The 17,959-nt window shown below is 38.2% G+C and overlaps 1 protein-coding gene across 1 annotated transcript; it reads left to right on the plus strand.

The window, feature by feature from the left end:
• The first annotated feature begins 586 nt into the window (after positions 1-586).
• On the plus strand, positions 587-17,076 carry LOC106088744 (uncharacterized). The gene is made up of 7 exons (XM_013254411.2): positions 587-1,519; positions 4,558-4,882; positions 4,948-5,084; positions 5,145-5,294; positions 5,356-5,513; positions 16,354-16,568; positions 16,634-17,076. The coding sequence occupies exons 1-7, from the start codon at positions 755-757 to the stop codon at positions 16,951-16,953; spliced, it is 2,070 nt and encodes a 689-aa protein (XP_013109865.1). The 5' UTR covers positions 587-754; the 3' UTR covers positions 16,954-17,076.
• The last annotated feature ends 883 nt before the right edge of the window (positions 17,077-17,959 follow it).

A 17,959-nucleotide genomic window follows, 5' to 3' on the forward strand; every position in this document is an offset into this window, starting at 1 on the left:
TTGAATGATGACACGATATATTTTCATAAACGGCGATAAAATTAGCCCCATAGCATGACGAAACAATTGCCATACGCCATCTTGTCATCAAGCTGGTAGACGTTTTACCAACACACACAGTGAATTTTATGTGCGTATGGGTATACACGTGCGTACATGAGCAGAGAATATGCGAGAAAGAAGATAACAACAAAGAGAATGCAAACAAAAATCTGTCACCTTAATACCAACAAACCTGGCCTGCTGTTTACAGCTGTTTGCGTAAGACCACCTTTTAAATCCGCCTTGGCCGCTTAGCTAAACCGGGATAGCATTTTTCTCTTAATACAAACTAAGCGAGAAAATCCGATCAATGGGTAATGGACGCGAACAACTGTTAGTAGATTTGTTTGCGAATTTGCACAAATTTTTGAGTTCGCGAATATGCGTAATTATTACGCATCATGATGTTTCGTGTAAACTCCATATAAGGTATTTGTTAATCAGAGTTGCATTTGTTTGACATAAATTTCTCTTGTTGGTATTGTACTACCTCTATAGAACTACCTTGGTCAGCGAATTTATCTGATACGTCTGCGCTCACAATCATTTCTTACCGCCGTTTCTTCTATTCACAACTGCTACGAATTGTTTCCCCGATAATAATTCGATATAGATAAAGTCGATGACGCGAAAAAATTATCAATAAGGAATTATTGATTTCAAATACAAAATAACAACATACTTACTTCTCAGTTAAAAAACAATTGTGAACATGTCGGACCCCTTGCAGGATAGTGTAACTTCCCCTCATATTTCTTCTTTGAAATTCGCCAAATTGCACAGTCCCAAAATGAAAAGTGTATATTGGCGTCACTTTGGATTTCCCACGAGTGAAGACGACTGCATTATAACAAAGCAAAGCATAGTCTGCACCCTTTGCCATAAGGTATTAACCAATCATGGCAATACCACCAATCTACGGGCACACTTGCAGTACCGCCACAAGGAAATGTTTGATTTGTTGGTGCAGGAAAATGGCATCCGAGTGCCGCCACGAAAGCCAACATCAACCAAGCTAATTTCCAAGGTGAAGCGTGAACCAAAGAAACCAAAAATTAAAATGGAATATTCCCCGCCGACATTGCACAGCACTATATCAAACGAATCAGCTGCTAACGATGAACACGATGAACAATCCATTCTTTATGAATCGGTGGTGCCGATGACTTATGACGACGATGATGTTATTGATAGTAATCATTTTACAAAAATCGAAGTTTCAAATGCCAATGATATCAAGACGTCGTGTTCTGATCTATTGACAGTAAATAATCGCAATGAGCGGAAGTTTTGCATTACAACCAGCACCGCAGGAAACATTGAACATGAGTTGGGTATTGATGAGTACCAGATGCTGGAAGCTTTAGCCAATTTAGTTGTGAACGACATGCGGAACATTGAGTCATTGTACGATGAAGGAATGACAAAGTTTATTCGTTCCCTTTGCGGCAATGTTTCAGTGCCGGCTCTCAAAAAGGTAAGTACAGTTGAGCACATTTCATGTTGTTTTAGCAGTGTGTTGTACACTGAGGCAGCCCTCGCTGATGAAGGACTTTTCTTTATATGCTAATTCGATTTTCAAATTACAAATATGTAGTCATTCTTTAAAATCTGTTATATTTTTTGCATCACTTCAGCAAAGGTATATCTATTTCTTGCAAAAGTCTGCCGTCCATGATTAGAAGTTGTCAACCCAGGATGTATATTTTCTTCCTCTAACAGTACTTGCTGGAACATTTACCGACATTATACTTTGCGAGTTTGTATTTGGGATTGCGCAGAATATGACCTTGGCAGTGTTGGCATTTTTGCTAGGTTCCTACCAAAATTAGTAATTTTTTATTCTCTTGGAAGTTTAGTAGGCTGACTTCAATTTTTGGTAGGTTAATTACTGAAAACGGTTGCGTTGGCTAGGTCATGTTGTCAGAATGGATGAAGAGCCAACAGCAAAGATGTCTTTTGAAGGCAACTATAGAAGAAAATGAGGAAGTGCAGAAGATCGAGGGGCATGTACATATTTTCTACTTTCGGCCGGAGGAATACATTCTCTGTAATGGCCAATTAAAGTAAGTAATACTAGACTAGATTTTTTCGGTTCTACCAAATATGCAAATTGAAAATTTTGCCCATGAACATTCCACTAAGGAACAGGGCAAACTTCTCACATATCAATGAGTGCAGTCCGATTCAAGTTTAAGCTCAATGATGAGGGGCCTCCTTTTTATAGCCGAGTCCGAAAGGCGTGCCGCAGTGCAACACATCTTGATGTTGCCAACATTAGGAGGGGAAAACCACAGCCGAACATTTTTTCTGATGGTCTCGTCAGGATTCGAACCCAGGCGTTCAGCGTCATAGGCGGACATGCTAACCTCTGCGCTACGGTGGCCTCAAAATATGCGTCAGTAAAAAATAATATGACTAAAAAAAATTAATATGGTCAGATCCAACTATATCTGCCTTCAGATAATACAATTAGATAAAATTTTATCTCAAATTTGTACCGAATTTTCAACTTTTTTACAAGGGTCATATTTTTGTCCAAGAACTGAATTCTTATATAAACTAAAAAAAAATTTGGAAAATCACATGGTAGTCAATGAACATAAACGGAATTTATGGCTGGAACACAAGTAGTAATGTAACTTATGTACCGGTTCAGGCAAGCTGTTAAGTCTGTCGAAACGGTACGAGAGGGCATCAGTCACTTTTGGCGACATAACCGTGACACATCCGAAGAGGTGTGCCATGTTGTTCAACCGTCAATTTATTGTCCATCGCGCGAGCGGCAGGGCTAGAGCCATGCGTCGCATCCGTGGACTCCGAGTCGAAGAACAGCCATCACAATTTACCGTGGACGAAGTAACAAGGGTCATCCGTGACGCCAATTCATCCAAGTCTTCAGGCCCCGACGGAATCTCTACACTGATACTGAAGAATCTGGATCAACCTGGAGTCGAGTACCTTACGACTGCTCTCAAACTGTCTTTGAACACTCGATGTTTGAAGATGGGCAGAGTGATCCCGGTACTGAAGACTGGAAAGGGCCCGAGTAGGGGTGAAAAGTTTAAAATTCTTTAACTTTTGCGTGTCGCTTTTGGGGAATTTATTTGCAGAGTTGAATTTTTAATACATGCGCATAGTATGTAACTCCACCTTAATATTCAGGTCTGTCAGAATATCGCTTTTCGAAATGCGACTGGCTGTCTCCTCAGTTATCACGTGGACCACCTCCGTCAGGAGAGTAAAGTTCCTACCAGTGCGAAGACATAACTACATGCAGAGACCATCCAAATCATAATATTGTGGATAGATATTCACCGCTCAGAAGCCTTAAAGTAGATATATATGATCTAGAGCGGGGGGTCCAGCGCTATAAGAGAGAACCTCTAGATCAAGCGTCGTATCAAGCGGGCCTAGACAACTTTCATGCAGACATGGTAGTAGATGCGGTGAACAGCTACCGGTAAATGTAATCCTTGGAGAACGACCGCCTCTCATTGCACCTGAAGATATTGATCTCCCCCGGCAAATCAGAGTAGTTCTGGCTCAATTACGATCCGGCAGATGCAGCCACCTCAATTCCTATAGAGCAAGGATTGATGCCAACGTGCTGGATTTATGCCCCGATTGTGACAAGGGACCACACATTATCTGTCTGTCCAGCCAGACCCACACGTCTCAGACCAAGATCTCTCTGGACGCACCCCAATTTTGTCGTGAAGTTCCTGGATAATCAGACGAAAGGTAGAACACTGCTACAACAACAACAACATTTTGTACTTTTATACAAAACCAAAAACCAATCAAAATTCTTTGGGAATATTTTTTGGGGAAATTAACTTGTAATTGGTGATTTTTGGGAACAATAGATACAAACTGGTTTGGAGATACAAGAAAATTAAAATGAAACTGTATTTGTAAGATGCGCTACACAATTTCTTCTTTAATTATTAGTAAAATTTAATTTGGTTGAAAAGTGTTCTAACCAAAAACGGAACGCGTCCATAGTGGTTGGTGTGTGTTGCTATCTCTGGTTTTCCTTTTCCATTCGCAAAGAAAATCTCCAATCATTGGGCTCGACTCGAAAGAGAAACAAACTAAAATTGTAATTAATGACCTTCGGCCTAACATGTAAAAAAACTTGAAAGTGCAAAATTATTTTATTTGACTGAACGTTTGATTATTTGAATTATAAACGTAATGGTGTGAAAAAAAAAAAACATTGTCTCTGCCAAAGTTTCGCTTAATATGGTTCATCCAATTCCGAGATCTGGGGTGTTTGTTTACTGTAAGAAGAAGTAGGGTTCGCATCTCTTCGGATGTCCAAAAATGAAGAACCTTATTTTGATCGGAGATTCAAACTGCCAAGGTGTAAAATTTGCAGGAAAATTGGTTTTGTCGGTTTTGAGTCTATACGCCACAAACTAACAAACAAACAACAACCCTTTCGATTTTATATTGGAGAAGATATAGAAAATCCCAACAAATAATTTGAATTATCCTTTATATTTTCAGGTTGAAACCTACCTTAAAGAAGTACATAGCGATAAACAGACAACTCTGGCAGACCAAATTAAGGTTCACTCCCAAATCAAGCCCTTTTCGTTGGGTTTTGAAATATGGGAAAATGTAGAACAGAAACATTTTTTGTCAATCTACTTCAATTACGCCACTGAAGCTCCTGATTATAACTTGGTGAATCAAATTTATTGCACAATTGAATATAATAAATTCACGGTCATCGATACGATTTTCGAAGATTTTAATTTAAACAATTGTACGGCAGCAATCGTGAATTGTGACTATGATGAATATCTTAAACATTTTCTAAGTGAAAAGAGTAAGTAAGAATGTTAAATAAATGAGAACGTTACATACAAATATTCACTACTAATTTCATTGCAGACATACCAATAATATTATCATACGATACTATTGTAAACCATTGCATTAAAAATGTTATGGAATTGCCAGGCGTCGCATCCATAATAGAAGAAATTAAAGACACTTTAATGCGCTACCATTTGGAAATAAGTTCAAAGGTGCGTATGACAAGACAACAATTGTTTTTGAATATACATTTTTTCTGTTTATTTCAATAGGGTGTGGAGATCCCTCAAATATGTAGTGATTTTCCATGGACTTATTACGAACTACTTAAGTTTTTTTCGGAAACTTTATCTTGGCCCGAGGACGTTGAAGCTTTAGTTGCTTCGTCAAAGATTGTTTACGATATTTTGAGCACATTAGCGGTAAGTTTCAAGCAGATAATGTGCAAATTATATTCAAATTGGTTGTTGTTTTAACTTTTAGGTAACTGTGGATACACTTAGAGGAGAAGAAATTCCATTGAGTAGCATGCTGTCGCCTATTACTTCGAAAGTTCTATCTAAGAAACTTATGTTAGTTGATGGAGATGATAATTTTGCTGCAACCATCAAAGACACAATTAGTACAACCTTGGATAAGCTGTAAGTAATTTAAAAATGACATATTCAATTAATAAATAATTATTTGGTATTATTTAAATATATGATTACGTAAGAGAAAAAAAATAATGGGGATGTCCATAGTCTTAGTTATTGCGTCCGCTTTAAAAATTAGCAATTCAACTAATGAGTAAAAACATCATAAAGAAACTCCTTTTCAAGGAAACTTTTTGTACCTAGTTCATTAACATTTTATAACATTTCTTAATAAAATTTTTTTACATTTTTGCAAATGCATATTTGCCCATGAACATTTCACTAAAGAACAGGGCAAACTTCCTCTAAGTATCTTCTAAGTACAAAGTGGGAATTCTAACCAAATTTTGATTTGCATCGGTGGAAGTTTTCAGATGGGATATTAAACAATCCGTATCAAATCAAAGTCAATAAACTAATTTTTCAAACCATAATAACTACGATTGACAAATGACAAAATTATTGCAAATTACCCAAAATATATATGGGCGCTACATCTAAATCCGAACCGATTTCTATGAGATTCATCAATAAATTCGAGAGTCAAGAGAAAATGCTTCTTGACAAATTTCGATAAAATCGGGTAACAAATGACCACATTGCAATATTAGTCCAAATCGGCCGAACTTTGTATACAGGAGCTATATCCTTTAGAACAAAATTGTAATGAAATTCTTACTAAAAACAAAATTGTAATTAAATTTTTTCTAAAGACAAAAATTCAGCCAGGACCGGACCCTCCTCGAAATTATTTTTTAAAGTCCAAATTCCATTAAGTTTTTTCTTAAAACAATATTTTAATTTAACTTTTTCTCAAACAAAATGTTTATAAATTTATTCCTAAAGATAAATTTTTATCTATAACTACATTTAATTACTTTTTTCCCCTAAAGACTTAACTTCAGTGAAAAATTCTCTAAAGACAAATTTTTGCCAATTTTTGGGCCTATCTCAAAACTATTTTTCAAGGCCAAAAAGGCATATAAAATTAGAAATAAAAAATATTGTTTTTGTTGTAGCCAAATTTGCATGTAGAGGTGGGGATCCTCGTAAAGCTTTTATGGGTGAGCAACCTCGTTCCGGCGTATACGACCGATCGCCGCAGGAACATGATGGCCATTGGTTATTTGAAGGCGCCAATATCTCGCCTTTGGATTTGTTTGTCAAATGAATTCAGTTCTCGGAGTGTATTTTCAATTTCTGTTTTTTTAATCACAAAAATATCGTCTACATATTTGTCAAAAGTCTTTGTTTTTTGGTTAATTTCTTCATTGTCACATTTAGCAATTCCTCCATTATGATGTCTGCAATAATCGGAGTCACTGGGGATCCCATTGGCGTGCATTTTCTTTGCTCATATATCTTGTCAATGTATGTAAAATACCTGGAGTCCTTTATGCAAAATGTAAGCATCTCTATGAATATATCCATTGGGATCTTAGTATACATTTCCACGGTAGTCCATTTTTCTTTTATTAGCCTAATCACCAAATTTACTGGTACGCTTGGAAATAGGGAGATAACATCAAATGAAACGAGTATCTCCGTATTGTCGATAGTTTGATCGTTGACCCTAAACTGGATTCCATCCTTAATGTTATACTGTGAATCCGTTGTCTCGTTGTTTAATATGTTAGTCAAATATTTAGATAATCCATATGTGGGAGAATTCATGGAGGAGCAGATAGGTCTTAGGGGGATTCCTGCTTTGGGGATTTTCGGTAGTCCATATATCCTAGGTGACGTAGCCACTCGGCTTGTGAGTCTGTTTTTTTTCAACCAAGGTCAAAATATTAAGGTTGAATAATTTTTCCACGAATTTATTTTATTTTTTGACCTGAACCCCTGAAGTTGGGTCCCTTTTTAGTCGCCGATAGGAGCATATATATCCTAAAATCGATCTCATCTTCGTGTCGTAGTCATCCTTTTCCATTGCTACAGTTTTTCCTCCTTTGCCTGCGCATAGTATCAAAATATCCTTGTTTTCCTTTAAGAAGTGCCTTGCTTCTCCCAGTGCATCAAGCTCAAGCTTATCACGTCTACTTGGCTTTGTTTTTTGCATGCGGTAATGTTACTAATTTTATGCGTGAGTTTTCTTGTATCTCCTCCCATGTTTGGAAACAATCTTCTCCCTCAGCTATTACTTTGTATAGCGGGAACGTCTCTTTTGTCGTTGGAAGAGAATATTTAGGACCTAAAGAAAGTAACCACTCAACATTGGTTGGTATAGTCGTGTTGGTTTTATTTACAAACCACTCTCTGTTGCTCTCGATGTTTTGCTCCTCAAAGTATAGTTGTCTTAGCTTTCTGAGTATATTGATGTGTGTTGATTTGTTCCTCTTCGTGTACGAGTCTTGAATGATGTCTTCGCTCTCAAAGTAAAGTGAAAAGTCATATACGTGCATCAGATTGGTAAGCTGGTCTTTTGTTTGTTGGAAGGAAGGGAAGAGGTTTCCAACCGGATACCTGAGATAAACCTTGAAGTCAAGTGCGAGGCACTGCTGCAATCGGCGCGGTCTTGGATTGACGGAACCCTAGTATTGCCATCTGGAAGATAATGTTACACAGAGTGGGCCTGGGGGTTTACATTGAGAACCCAGGGACTGAGATCTGTTTTAGACTAGACATAATACGGTCCTGCAGGCGGAGATCCGGGCTATCACGGAATGCGTTAAGTGGTGTGGTGCTAACGTGAGGACGTCGAGTGTGAACATCTTTACCGACAGTAAAATTGCCATAAGGGGAATAACAACCAAGACGGTAAGGTCACGAACAGTCTTGCAGTGTAAAAAGGAGATTAATGAGAATGGCAAAATCCGCATCGTTTGAGTGCCGGGCCATAACGGAGTAAGGGGAAATTAAACGGCAGTGGATTTGGCGGTGAAGGCCAGACGACTACCGTCAATAAACTTGGTTAACCCGAAATGCTGTCATTTAATGAGAAAGATTGTGGATGTTTTTAGTGATTTATTTTTAATATAATTTTCTTAAAAGAATTAATTGCAAAGTAGTTTTTTCGAAAAAAAAAAATTTTGAGATCGTTCTGAACAAAAAATTATTTAAATTTTTTTTAAACCAAAATTCGAGGGACTAACATTTAAGATACATTTCTGTAAGACATAATTCTATATGATTTTTCTCTTAATTCTAGTTTTGGATCTAATTAACCAATTAACCAATTATACAACTATATATAATTATATCTGATGCTATATAATTGTATCTGGTTGTACTTAAAATTAGATGTGGGACTATATATAATTATATCTGCTGTAATTAATTATATCCAAAAAGATATGCTAAATATAACTATATCTGGCCTTAGATATAATTATATATTGGGCTATGTACATGTATATCTTGTACAACACATTTCTAGAACTATAATGAAAATAGTATTTTTTTATCATCAAAAGTGGTTTTATTGTTTTTCAAAGTATCCTCCAATACGATTTATGCACTTTTGCATGCACTTAAACCAAATTGGCCTCTCCCGGTTGATACACCTCCAAAACATGGTTATTGAATGCTTCAACAGCATCTTCTGGCGACTAAAATCATTGTCCCGGCACGGGATAGCTGTGAGCGCAACACAGGCTGGGACATTAAGGTCCGATCTGTGTGATATTCATTGCTGTCACGAGAAGCTTAGCTCCGAGTTACAGGGCGCGTCCACAAGGTTGCGGATAGTGGAATGCTTCATACGGAGAAGCTGCAACGGCAGTCGCGGACAATCAGCGGTATCGAGCAGAGAGTCTCCGTGAGAGGCCGGGAGGCACCGGCTCTTACACAAATACTGAGTGCATATACCCCCCACCACAAATTGCATTTGTCAAGTTATTTGCACGGTATCTCTTTTTAGACAGACAAAGGATAATGGATACGAATTGCTATGATATTGGAGCTATATCAGGTTCTAGACCGAAACGGGCCATACTTGTTTGTCATTGAAGTCATTGTGCAAAATTTTGCACCATAGGGGTTCGAGAAATAAAATCGGGAAGTCGGTTTATGTTGTTGTTGTTGTTTTTGTAGCAGTTTATTGTGTACTATCTTTTGTCTGCTTGATTCTGTTGAGTGTCAAGACCCAGGAACTCCGCGACTAGGATGGGGTGCGTCCACAGGGATCTGGGTCTGAGTCGAGTGGGTCTGGCCGGGCAGTTAAACAGGTGACGTGTATGGTGCGGTCCCTGGTTACAATCGGGACATACATCTTGCACGTCGGCATCAATCCTAGCTCTGTGGGAATTGAGGCGGCTGCGTCTGCCGGAACGTAATTGAGCCAGAACCACTCTGGTTTGCCGGGGGAGGTCGATTTCTTCGGGTGCAATGGGTGGTGGTCGTTCTCCAAGGACTACATTCACCCAGTAGCCAATTAACGCGTCTGCTACCGTATCTGCATGAATGTTGTTCAGACCCGCTTGATCTAGAGGTTCTCTCTTGTAGCGCTGGACCTCACGCTCTAGATCGTGTAGATCTACCTTAAGGCTTCTGGGCGGTGGGTATCTATCCACAAGATGATGATTTGGATGTTTTCTGCGATAACAGCCCAAAAGTTATTGCTTAAACAGCATGTAGTTATGTCTTCGCACTGGTAGGATCTTTGTCTCTTGATGGAAGTGGTCCACATGAGAACTGAGTAGACAGCCCGTCGCAGTTCGGAGGGCGGCATTCTGACAGATCTGAATATTATTCCACTGCGTGTCACAAAGTTGACGTGACCACACTGGCGCTGCATAACTTACCACAGACCGGCCAATTGCTTTGTACGTGGTCAACAAGGTTTTTTTGTCTGCACCCCAAGTGCTGCCAGCGAGTGATTTGAGGACCTTGTTTCTACTTTTGACTTTATTGCAGATTGCTGTGGCATGTGGGGAGAAAGTGTAGGAGCTGTCAAATGTGACGCCAAGTATTTTGGGACACTTGATGGTCGGAATCATTTCTCCATCGACCATCACAGTCAGCTCAGTATTCACCTCACGCGCATTTGTAGTGAACAGTGTGGCTGAAGATTTGGTGGCGGATATCTTCAGATTTCTTGCAGCGAAATATGAGGCAAGCACGTTGAGGTAGACGTTCAACCTATCGCAGATGTCATCAATGGGTGGGGGGCCTGATGCCATGATCGTACAATCGTCCGCATATGATACGATCTCTATGCCGTCTGGAGGAGGTGGGATGGAGGATAGGTAGAGGTTAAACAGAGCCGGAGATATCACCCCGCCTTGGGGAACTCCCTGTTTCACTCTACGGTGTTTTGACTTCTTATCCCTAAATTCCACAAATGACTGGCGGCCACACAGATAATTCGCGACCCAACGTTTAAGGCCTGGCTGGAGGGACATGTTGGCGATGTCCTCAAATAATTTGGCATGGCTGACCGTGTCGAATGCCTTCGATAGGTCCAGTGCCACGAGGACCGTCCTATCACATGGCCTGGGTTGATTGAAGCCACGGCAAATGTGTGTGGTGATAGCATGCAAAGCTGTTGTTGTGCTGTGCAGTCTCCGAAATCCGTGTTGATGCTCGGCGAATGGAAATTCTCCTACGAGGCTCGGGAGGAGTAATGCCTCAAGCGTCTTAGGCACTGGTGAGAGAAGGGAGATCGGTCTGTACGACTCCCCCAAACTCGGGTCTTTACCAGGCTTCAGTAGCGGGATCACTCTGCCCATTTTTCAGACATCGGGAACTATAAGAGTGTTCAATGACAGGTTAAGGACAGTGGTAAGGTACTCAACTCCAGTTAAATCCAGATTCTTCAGCATCAATGTGGAGATTCCGTCGGGGCCCAACGCCTTGGAAGATTTGGCGCCACGGATGACATTCGTAACTTCGCCCACGGTAAATTGTGATGACTGTTCATCGGCTCGGAGACCACGAATACGGCGAATGGCTCTCCTTCTTGCCCTGTCTCTCTCGGGATGCACAATAAATTGACGGTTGAACAACCTGGCGCATCTCTTCGGATCAGTCACGGTTATCTCGCCAAAAGTGACTGAGGTCCTGTCGTCCCGTCTACCGGGGTTCGAGAGAGACTTAACAGTGGCCCACAGTTTGCCTGCACCGGTGTCTAAGTTACATTGCTCCAAGTGTTCCAGCCACAAATTCCGCTTATGTTCGTTGACTACCCTGTTTATTTCCAGATTCAGCTCGCTGATTCTGGGGTTAGCGGGGTCCATAGCACGAATCCCATCACGCTCGTCTGCGAGTACCACTGCTTGCGCCGGGAAATTGGGTCGCACTTGCGGTATTCGACCGGCTGGTATAAAGCGAGCGGCTGCTGCGTTGATGATGTCTCGGAATTTCCTCTCGGCCACAAGCACATCAGAGGGGGGTGGCAGTTCATTGAAGCGGCGATTGGTCGGTTTATGTTGAAACTATATTAAGTTTTGGACCGATTTAGGCCATACCTAGCACGTATATTGGTGGTCATAGGAGAAGCCACAGTACAAAATTTCAGCAAAATCGGAAAAAGAATTACGCCTTTTAGAGGATCAAGAAGTACAATCAGGAGATCGGTTTATATGAGAGCAAAATCAGGTTTTGAACTGATTCGGGTCATACTTGGCATACTGTTTTTGTTGTAGCAGTGTGTTGCACACTGAGGTATCAGCCCTTGCCGAGGAAGGATTCCATCTGGTCAATCCGGTACGTACAACCGGCTGCACATCTGTTGAATGTCACAGCAAAACACTTTAAACAAGATTTAAGCCAAATCGGATTGCTAAAGAATTGCGCCCTCCAGAGGCTCAATAAGTCAAGATCCAAACTCGGTTTATATCAAAACATGGACCCATGAATCCCAACTGACCTGACCTACACTAATAAAACAACCGACCAGGCGGAAAACAGACAGACAGATGGATGGTCATGGCTAAATCAATTCAGAATGTCAAGACGATCGAAAATATATATACCTTATGGGTTCTTAGATAAATATTACTATGTGTTACAAATAGAATGACGAAATTAATATACCCTCATCCTCAATAACAAAAATGTTATTTTATGAACAAAATAAATAAAAAAAAGAAAGAATGAACGGGAAGCACTCCGATAAAATGCGAATACACACCTAAAAAAGTTACTCTTTGGGAGAAGATTGCTGGCTAACAGGTTTTTGGCATTGTGAGTGCTGCTAATGTTCTCTTTGAGTTAGAGATATTGGTGGTTGGTGGTTTGCCTTCCTTACTGCGCTTGAAGAAGGTGCCCTAATATGATCCAATGTTCGTCTCAGGAAGGGGTGATTCTACCATTGCACAGCTCACTAATTAGTGAGTGATGGAAGCATGTAATCTTTTTTGGGGCAAAGTAGACTGATGATGGAGCTTGGTTAGCTTCGAAATCGCGATTTCTGTAGCCTGCACATTGCATTTATCGCAACCACATCTTGGCTAAAACTTTTTAAAAAAGGGTTTTTGTTTTGCTTCCTATTTTAAATACAAACACAAACAAACTTTATATTGTTTTCAGCAGGACAAAAAATCCAACAATAAAAAGTTTAATAAAATTTTGTCTTTAGAAAAAATGTCATTAAAATTTTATCTTAAGAAAAAATTTTATAAAATTGTTGTTTTAGAAAATTTTTATTAAGATTTGGCTCAGGAAAATTTTTTATTAAAATGTAATCTTTAAAAAATGCCATTACAATTTTGTCTTTAGAAAAAAATTTCATTGAAATATTGTCTTTAGAGAAAATTGCATTGAAATTTTGTCTTTAGAGAAAATTGCATTGAAATTTTTGAGAAAAACATCATTAAAATTTTGTTTTCAAAAATTTCTTTGAAATATTGTTTTAAAAAATTTGCTTCTTAAAAATTTATCTTTAAAAATGATTTTATTGAAAAATTCTTTAAAAAAAATTGCAATAAAATTTTGCTTAAAAAAATTCTTTAAAATTTTGTGTTTAGAAAAAATTTCATTAAAATTTTATGTTTTAGAAAGAAATTCATCAAAATGTTGTCTCAAGAAAAATTGCACTGCAATTTTGTTTTCGAAATATTTTATTAAAATCCTGTCTTTATGTAGAATTTCGACCAAAATCCGTACATACTTTAGGAGTTATTCAGGAAATAGTTGTGCCAAATTTTGAGAAGATCGGTTGATAAATGCTCTTGCAAGGGCTCTAGAAGTGAAAATGGGGCAACATAATACATGGGAGCTGCATCTAAATCTGAACCGATTTCTATGAAATTCATTGACAAATGAATCTAGTCTAGTTGACAGTGTTAGTATAAATCGGACGAACATATACATATATGGGAGCTATAACCAAATCTAAAAGATTTCTTCCATTTTCAAACAAAAGAACAGACAGACTGACGGACGGACTCGTTCTTATACCACAGTAGTTGTGTAGGGTATGAAAATATGATACAGCCCTATTCTGAATATCAATTCCCTGGAAGTTTTTTCCCTATTCCCTTTTCCCCTATTCTGAATAACAATTTCCTGGGAGTTTGTTCCCTACACCCTTTTCCCTTATTCGAAATAAACTTCGAAAGTGGGAAGTGTCTTCCAGGGGAAAGAGTAGGTATTTTGAATCGAAATAAAAGGGGGAATGAGACGATAAAATTTTGGAAAAATTCCCCTAAACAAATTATGAATTTAATCGCTTTTATAAAAAAAACTTACCACTTTGTATTATTTACGAACAATTTATTATGTACGGAAATTATTTTTCCCTTCACTTTCATTCAAAACAAGGACAAATTTTGTTAAGTCCTATTAGCTTAAATGTCATGTACCCACCACAGAAGGTTTGCATACGTTTTTCAGATTTATTGACAATAAATGACGAAAATTCTAGAATTGATATATGAATATACACTTGTATGTTGTTGTTGTTGTTGGAGCAGTGTGTTGTAGACCGAGGCGACAGACCTTGCCGATGAAGGACTTCATGGGGTCAATTCGGAACGTACATTCAGGTGCCACGGGATATACATAGGTATCAAAATATGTGATTCATATTTTAATATCCTTAGACCCATACGTATAAAGAGATATTGCAAAATTATACTTAAAAGAGGCCCTTTAATATTGAGCATAAAGTAGAATCAGGCAGCTCTCATTGATATGCAAGAAGTCTTCTGCCGGTTTATTACATTACACTTCAGACTATCAGCTACTAAAGAATACTTGGTGCCACATTTGGCAACGTTCACGCCACAAGGATATAAACAAATCCTTAGTCCAACCAACAAGAAAAGCGGCCGCCAATCGGAATGTCGATTAGATACTCAATTTCTAGCTGCATAAATGTAGGTATTCAGATAAAACAGCGTATCAGGCAGACCACCACAGCGTTTATGAGTCACTTAAGTAGTTCTGCCCAAGAACGATCCGGTAGATTCAGCTACCTATACTCCTTTTGGCAAGGGAATACGCCAACGTCCACCAGACCAATCTGGAAGCATCACATTTTAGCCAACATTGTTGGATGCGGACGGAAAATTTAGTGACAGGTTGTAGGCCATAATTGTGCACTATCAAAATACAAAAAATAAAACAAACATTACAAAATCAACACTAAACATGCTTGTAGACTTTTTTAACAACCTTTTAACTTCTTTTTGGTTATTTTTCCATTTTGAGTTCTTTTTTCCAAAAAATAATAGTAACTTTTTAGCCAAAATAAAACAGCTGAAGCAAAGCCGCTGTTTTCGAAAATTCGAAATTTCCTCTTCCAAATTTTTCCTCTCCCCATTCAATCAGAATAGGAGGATTTTATTCGAGGGAGAAATTAATTATTAATTGGGAATAAACTCTCAGGGAATTTTCAGAATTGGGCTGAAAAACTTGCACCTGTTTTTTGAATAAGCTCAATTTTTGAACCGTTTGAAAGTCCATACTCTGAACTGTAGCGCGAAATAATGTTTAAGTATTTTAAACTTTTTTAGTACTATAAACTGAAATCAATCTGGGAAAAATGACCCATATGCAATAGCCAACGATTTACATCAATCAAGCCCATGTCAGCCGTTTGTACGCACCGGATTGACCCGATGGAGTCCTTCATCGGCAAGGGCTGCCGCCTCAGTGTACAACACACTGCTACAACAACAACAACCTACTTCAATAAGAAGTATCTATGAAAAATTTCCTGCGGATAGCCTCATTCGTTCGAGCGCTATCGTTATTACGGTTATTAGTCATTAACGGTGATTGGATAGAAATATACCCAAGAATAGAACTGTCTAAAAAAAATTCTAGCTCGAGTTAGGAAAAAGGTATCATAATGAAATTTTGATTGGCGTAAAGTGGACGAATGAAATTAGTTAAAAACAATTTTTTCCTGTCGTATATGGTCTTGTCGAATATCGGCAATTTTTTATAATTCAAAAAATCAAATTCTGGAACCAGTTTTAAAGTCTTCTTGAATCTGATGGTTTCTATGTCTGTGGCTAAAAGCCCACAACTTTTGACAGCAGGTGCGATTTTATGCCAAAATCATTAAAATCCAATTTTCTTCACTTAATGGTTATAAAATATTAAGAAAATTATTTTTGTTATAAAAGCATAGTGGTTTAGGAAATAAAAAGAATTTTTACTAAAAAATGTTTAAGAAATTTTTGAAAAAAAATTAAGTGCTCGGAGACGGCTCCGGGATAAATTAAATCTCAATAAAAGAAGACCAGCTTTAGCGGTTCGTTCCGCTGAGTCTTCGTTTACTATATTTTCGTTTCCATTTTTATAATCAACTCTTCAATAGTTTCAATAGCGCGGAGGTCTCAGAATAATAAATAATAAAAAAGCTATAGAAAATATTATATAGTTAATAATATAAAAATAATAATTACAATTATGTTTACTATTTGTTCTTGTTTTTTTATATAATATTTAGAGTTCTTTCGGATATACATTTAACAATATCGGCATTGCTGGATCCACGATTTCATCGATTAATAAATATAAACAATTATAATGCCTGTGTGCAGATTCTAACGGAAAAGTTTGATCGAATTGTCGACTCGCAAGGCATTTCACCAACCAAACCCTCACCAAGACCAGTTAATTACGGCGTAAAATCATCACCGGGAGCAATGTCAAAAAAATCAAGTGAGTTTTGATATGATACTTTATGTTTACAGATTTTTTATTCTCAATTTCTATTCAATTCATAGATTTGGAATTATTTTTTGATCTAACGGAAAGTCCAGTGGAGCAACCAGTAGCCCATGAGGCTAGCAGTGTTGAAACAGATTTGAAGCGCTACCGTTCGGACGTGTATGTCCCCTTGGATGAATCGCCATTTTTGTGGTGGAACAAAATGAGTCACTTGTATAGCACATTAAAGCATTTAGCTGTACAATATCAGTGCCTGCCTTGTGTCGTCAATATGAACTATAAAAAGCCAATTAAGCAACAAATTGATGAGCATCAAAAGCGTTTTATGTTGACTGGAAATTTAATTGATGCAATTTTATTTTTACATTACAATTAATTTAAATATATATCAAGAATAAAATTTGTTTGTAAATTTTAATTGTATCTGCGTTGGTTAACCATTTAATTTCTCAGTTTGAATTGTGTATTTTTAAATAAATATCTATTCCACTATCCGTAAGACACGTTTTTTTAAAACTTTAAAACAATATGTTGTTGTTGTAGCCACATTTGCATGTGGAGGTAGCGACTCTCATCAAACTCCAATAGGTACCTAAGTTATATTGCTCCAAGTGTTCCAGCCTTAAATTCCGCTGTATTACACGGCATTTAGTTGTCTTATGACATGTCAAATTTAGCACATGTTGAGTTGTACATATCGTGTGATACAAACGAAACTAACATGAAACTCACTTTTCAAAATAGCACATGTAATTTTTTGGTTTAGAACATGCTCCATTCCTTCTGACAAAAACATAAAGTAATCAGTTATTTCAGCAGCCCCATTAAAGCATTAAATTGTTTTCACAAATTTCACCTTTCTCCCAACATTAATGATTATTACGCATAAAAAAAATTAGCTTCCGCAGGGAATTTTGGATATTCGACCGGCTGGTGTAAAGCGTGCGGCTGCTGCAATAATGATGACTCGGAATTTCCTCTCGGCAACTAGCACATTTGTGGGGGTGTCAGTTCACTGAAGCAGCGATCGGTGTATTCGCTGAAGCTCACCCAATCGGCCTTCTTTTGATTGATAAACGTGCGGCGCAAATAGTTTACGAAGCGTGTGGTCGGTGCTGTTATGATCGTAAGGGGGCTGTCATGATCTTAAAGATCTTGCCAGATTACACCACTTAAGAGATCAAGGAACGCAATGGAAATGTCAGGCGATCTGCTGCACCTCCTTGTAATCCAAGTGGGGGCATCCTCATTCACCGCCTTCAGTCTGCTCTGCCAAAGCTATGCCCCCATGGTCTTTACCTAGGGGAGAATGCCATGAAACGTGATGCGCATCAAGCCAGACAGTAGCTCACTTATGTTGGATTTGTAAGCTCGGCTTTTAA

This window comes from Stomoxys calcitrans, chromosome 3, assembly GCF_963082655.1.
Source record: "Stomoxys calcitrans chromosome 3, idStoCalc2.1, whole genome shotgun sequence".
Lineage (NCBI taxonomy): Eukaryota > Metazoa > Arthropoda > Insecta > Diptera > Muscidae > Stomoxys > Stomoxys calcitrans.

Excerpts from the sequence above, each read along its gene's own strand:
- LOC106088744 (XM_013254411.2), top strand. The coding sequence starts at position 755 with ATGTCGGACCCCTTGCAGGATAGTGTAACTTCCCCTCATATTTCTTCT. Across the intron at positions 5,085-5,144 it reads ATTTGGAAATAAGTTCAAAG|GGTGTGGAGATCCCTCAAAT; the intron begins GTGCGTATGACA and ends TTATTTCAATAG. Across the intron at positions 16,569-16,633 it reads AGCAATGTCAAAAAAATCAA|ATTTGGAATTATTTTTTGAT; the intron begins GTGAGTTTTGAT and ends TTCAATTCATAG.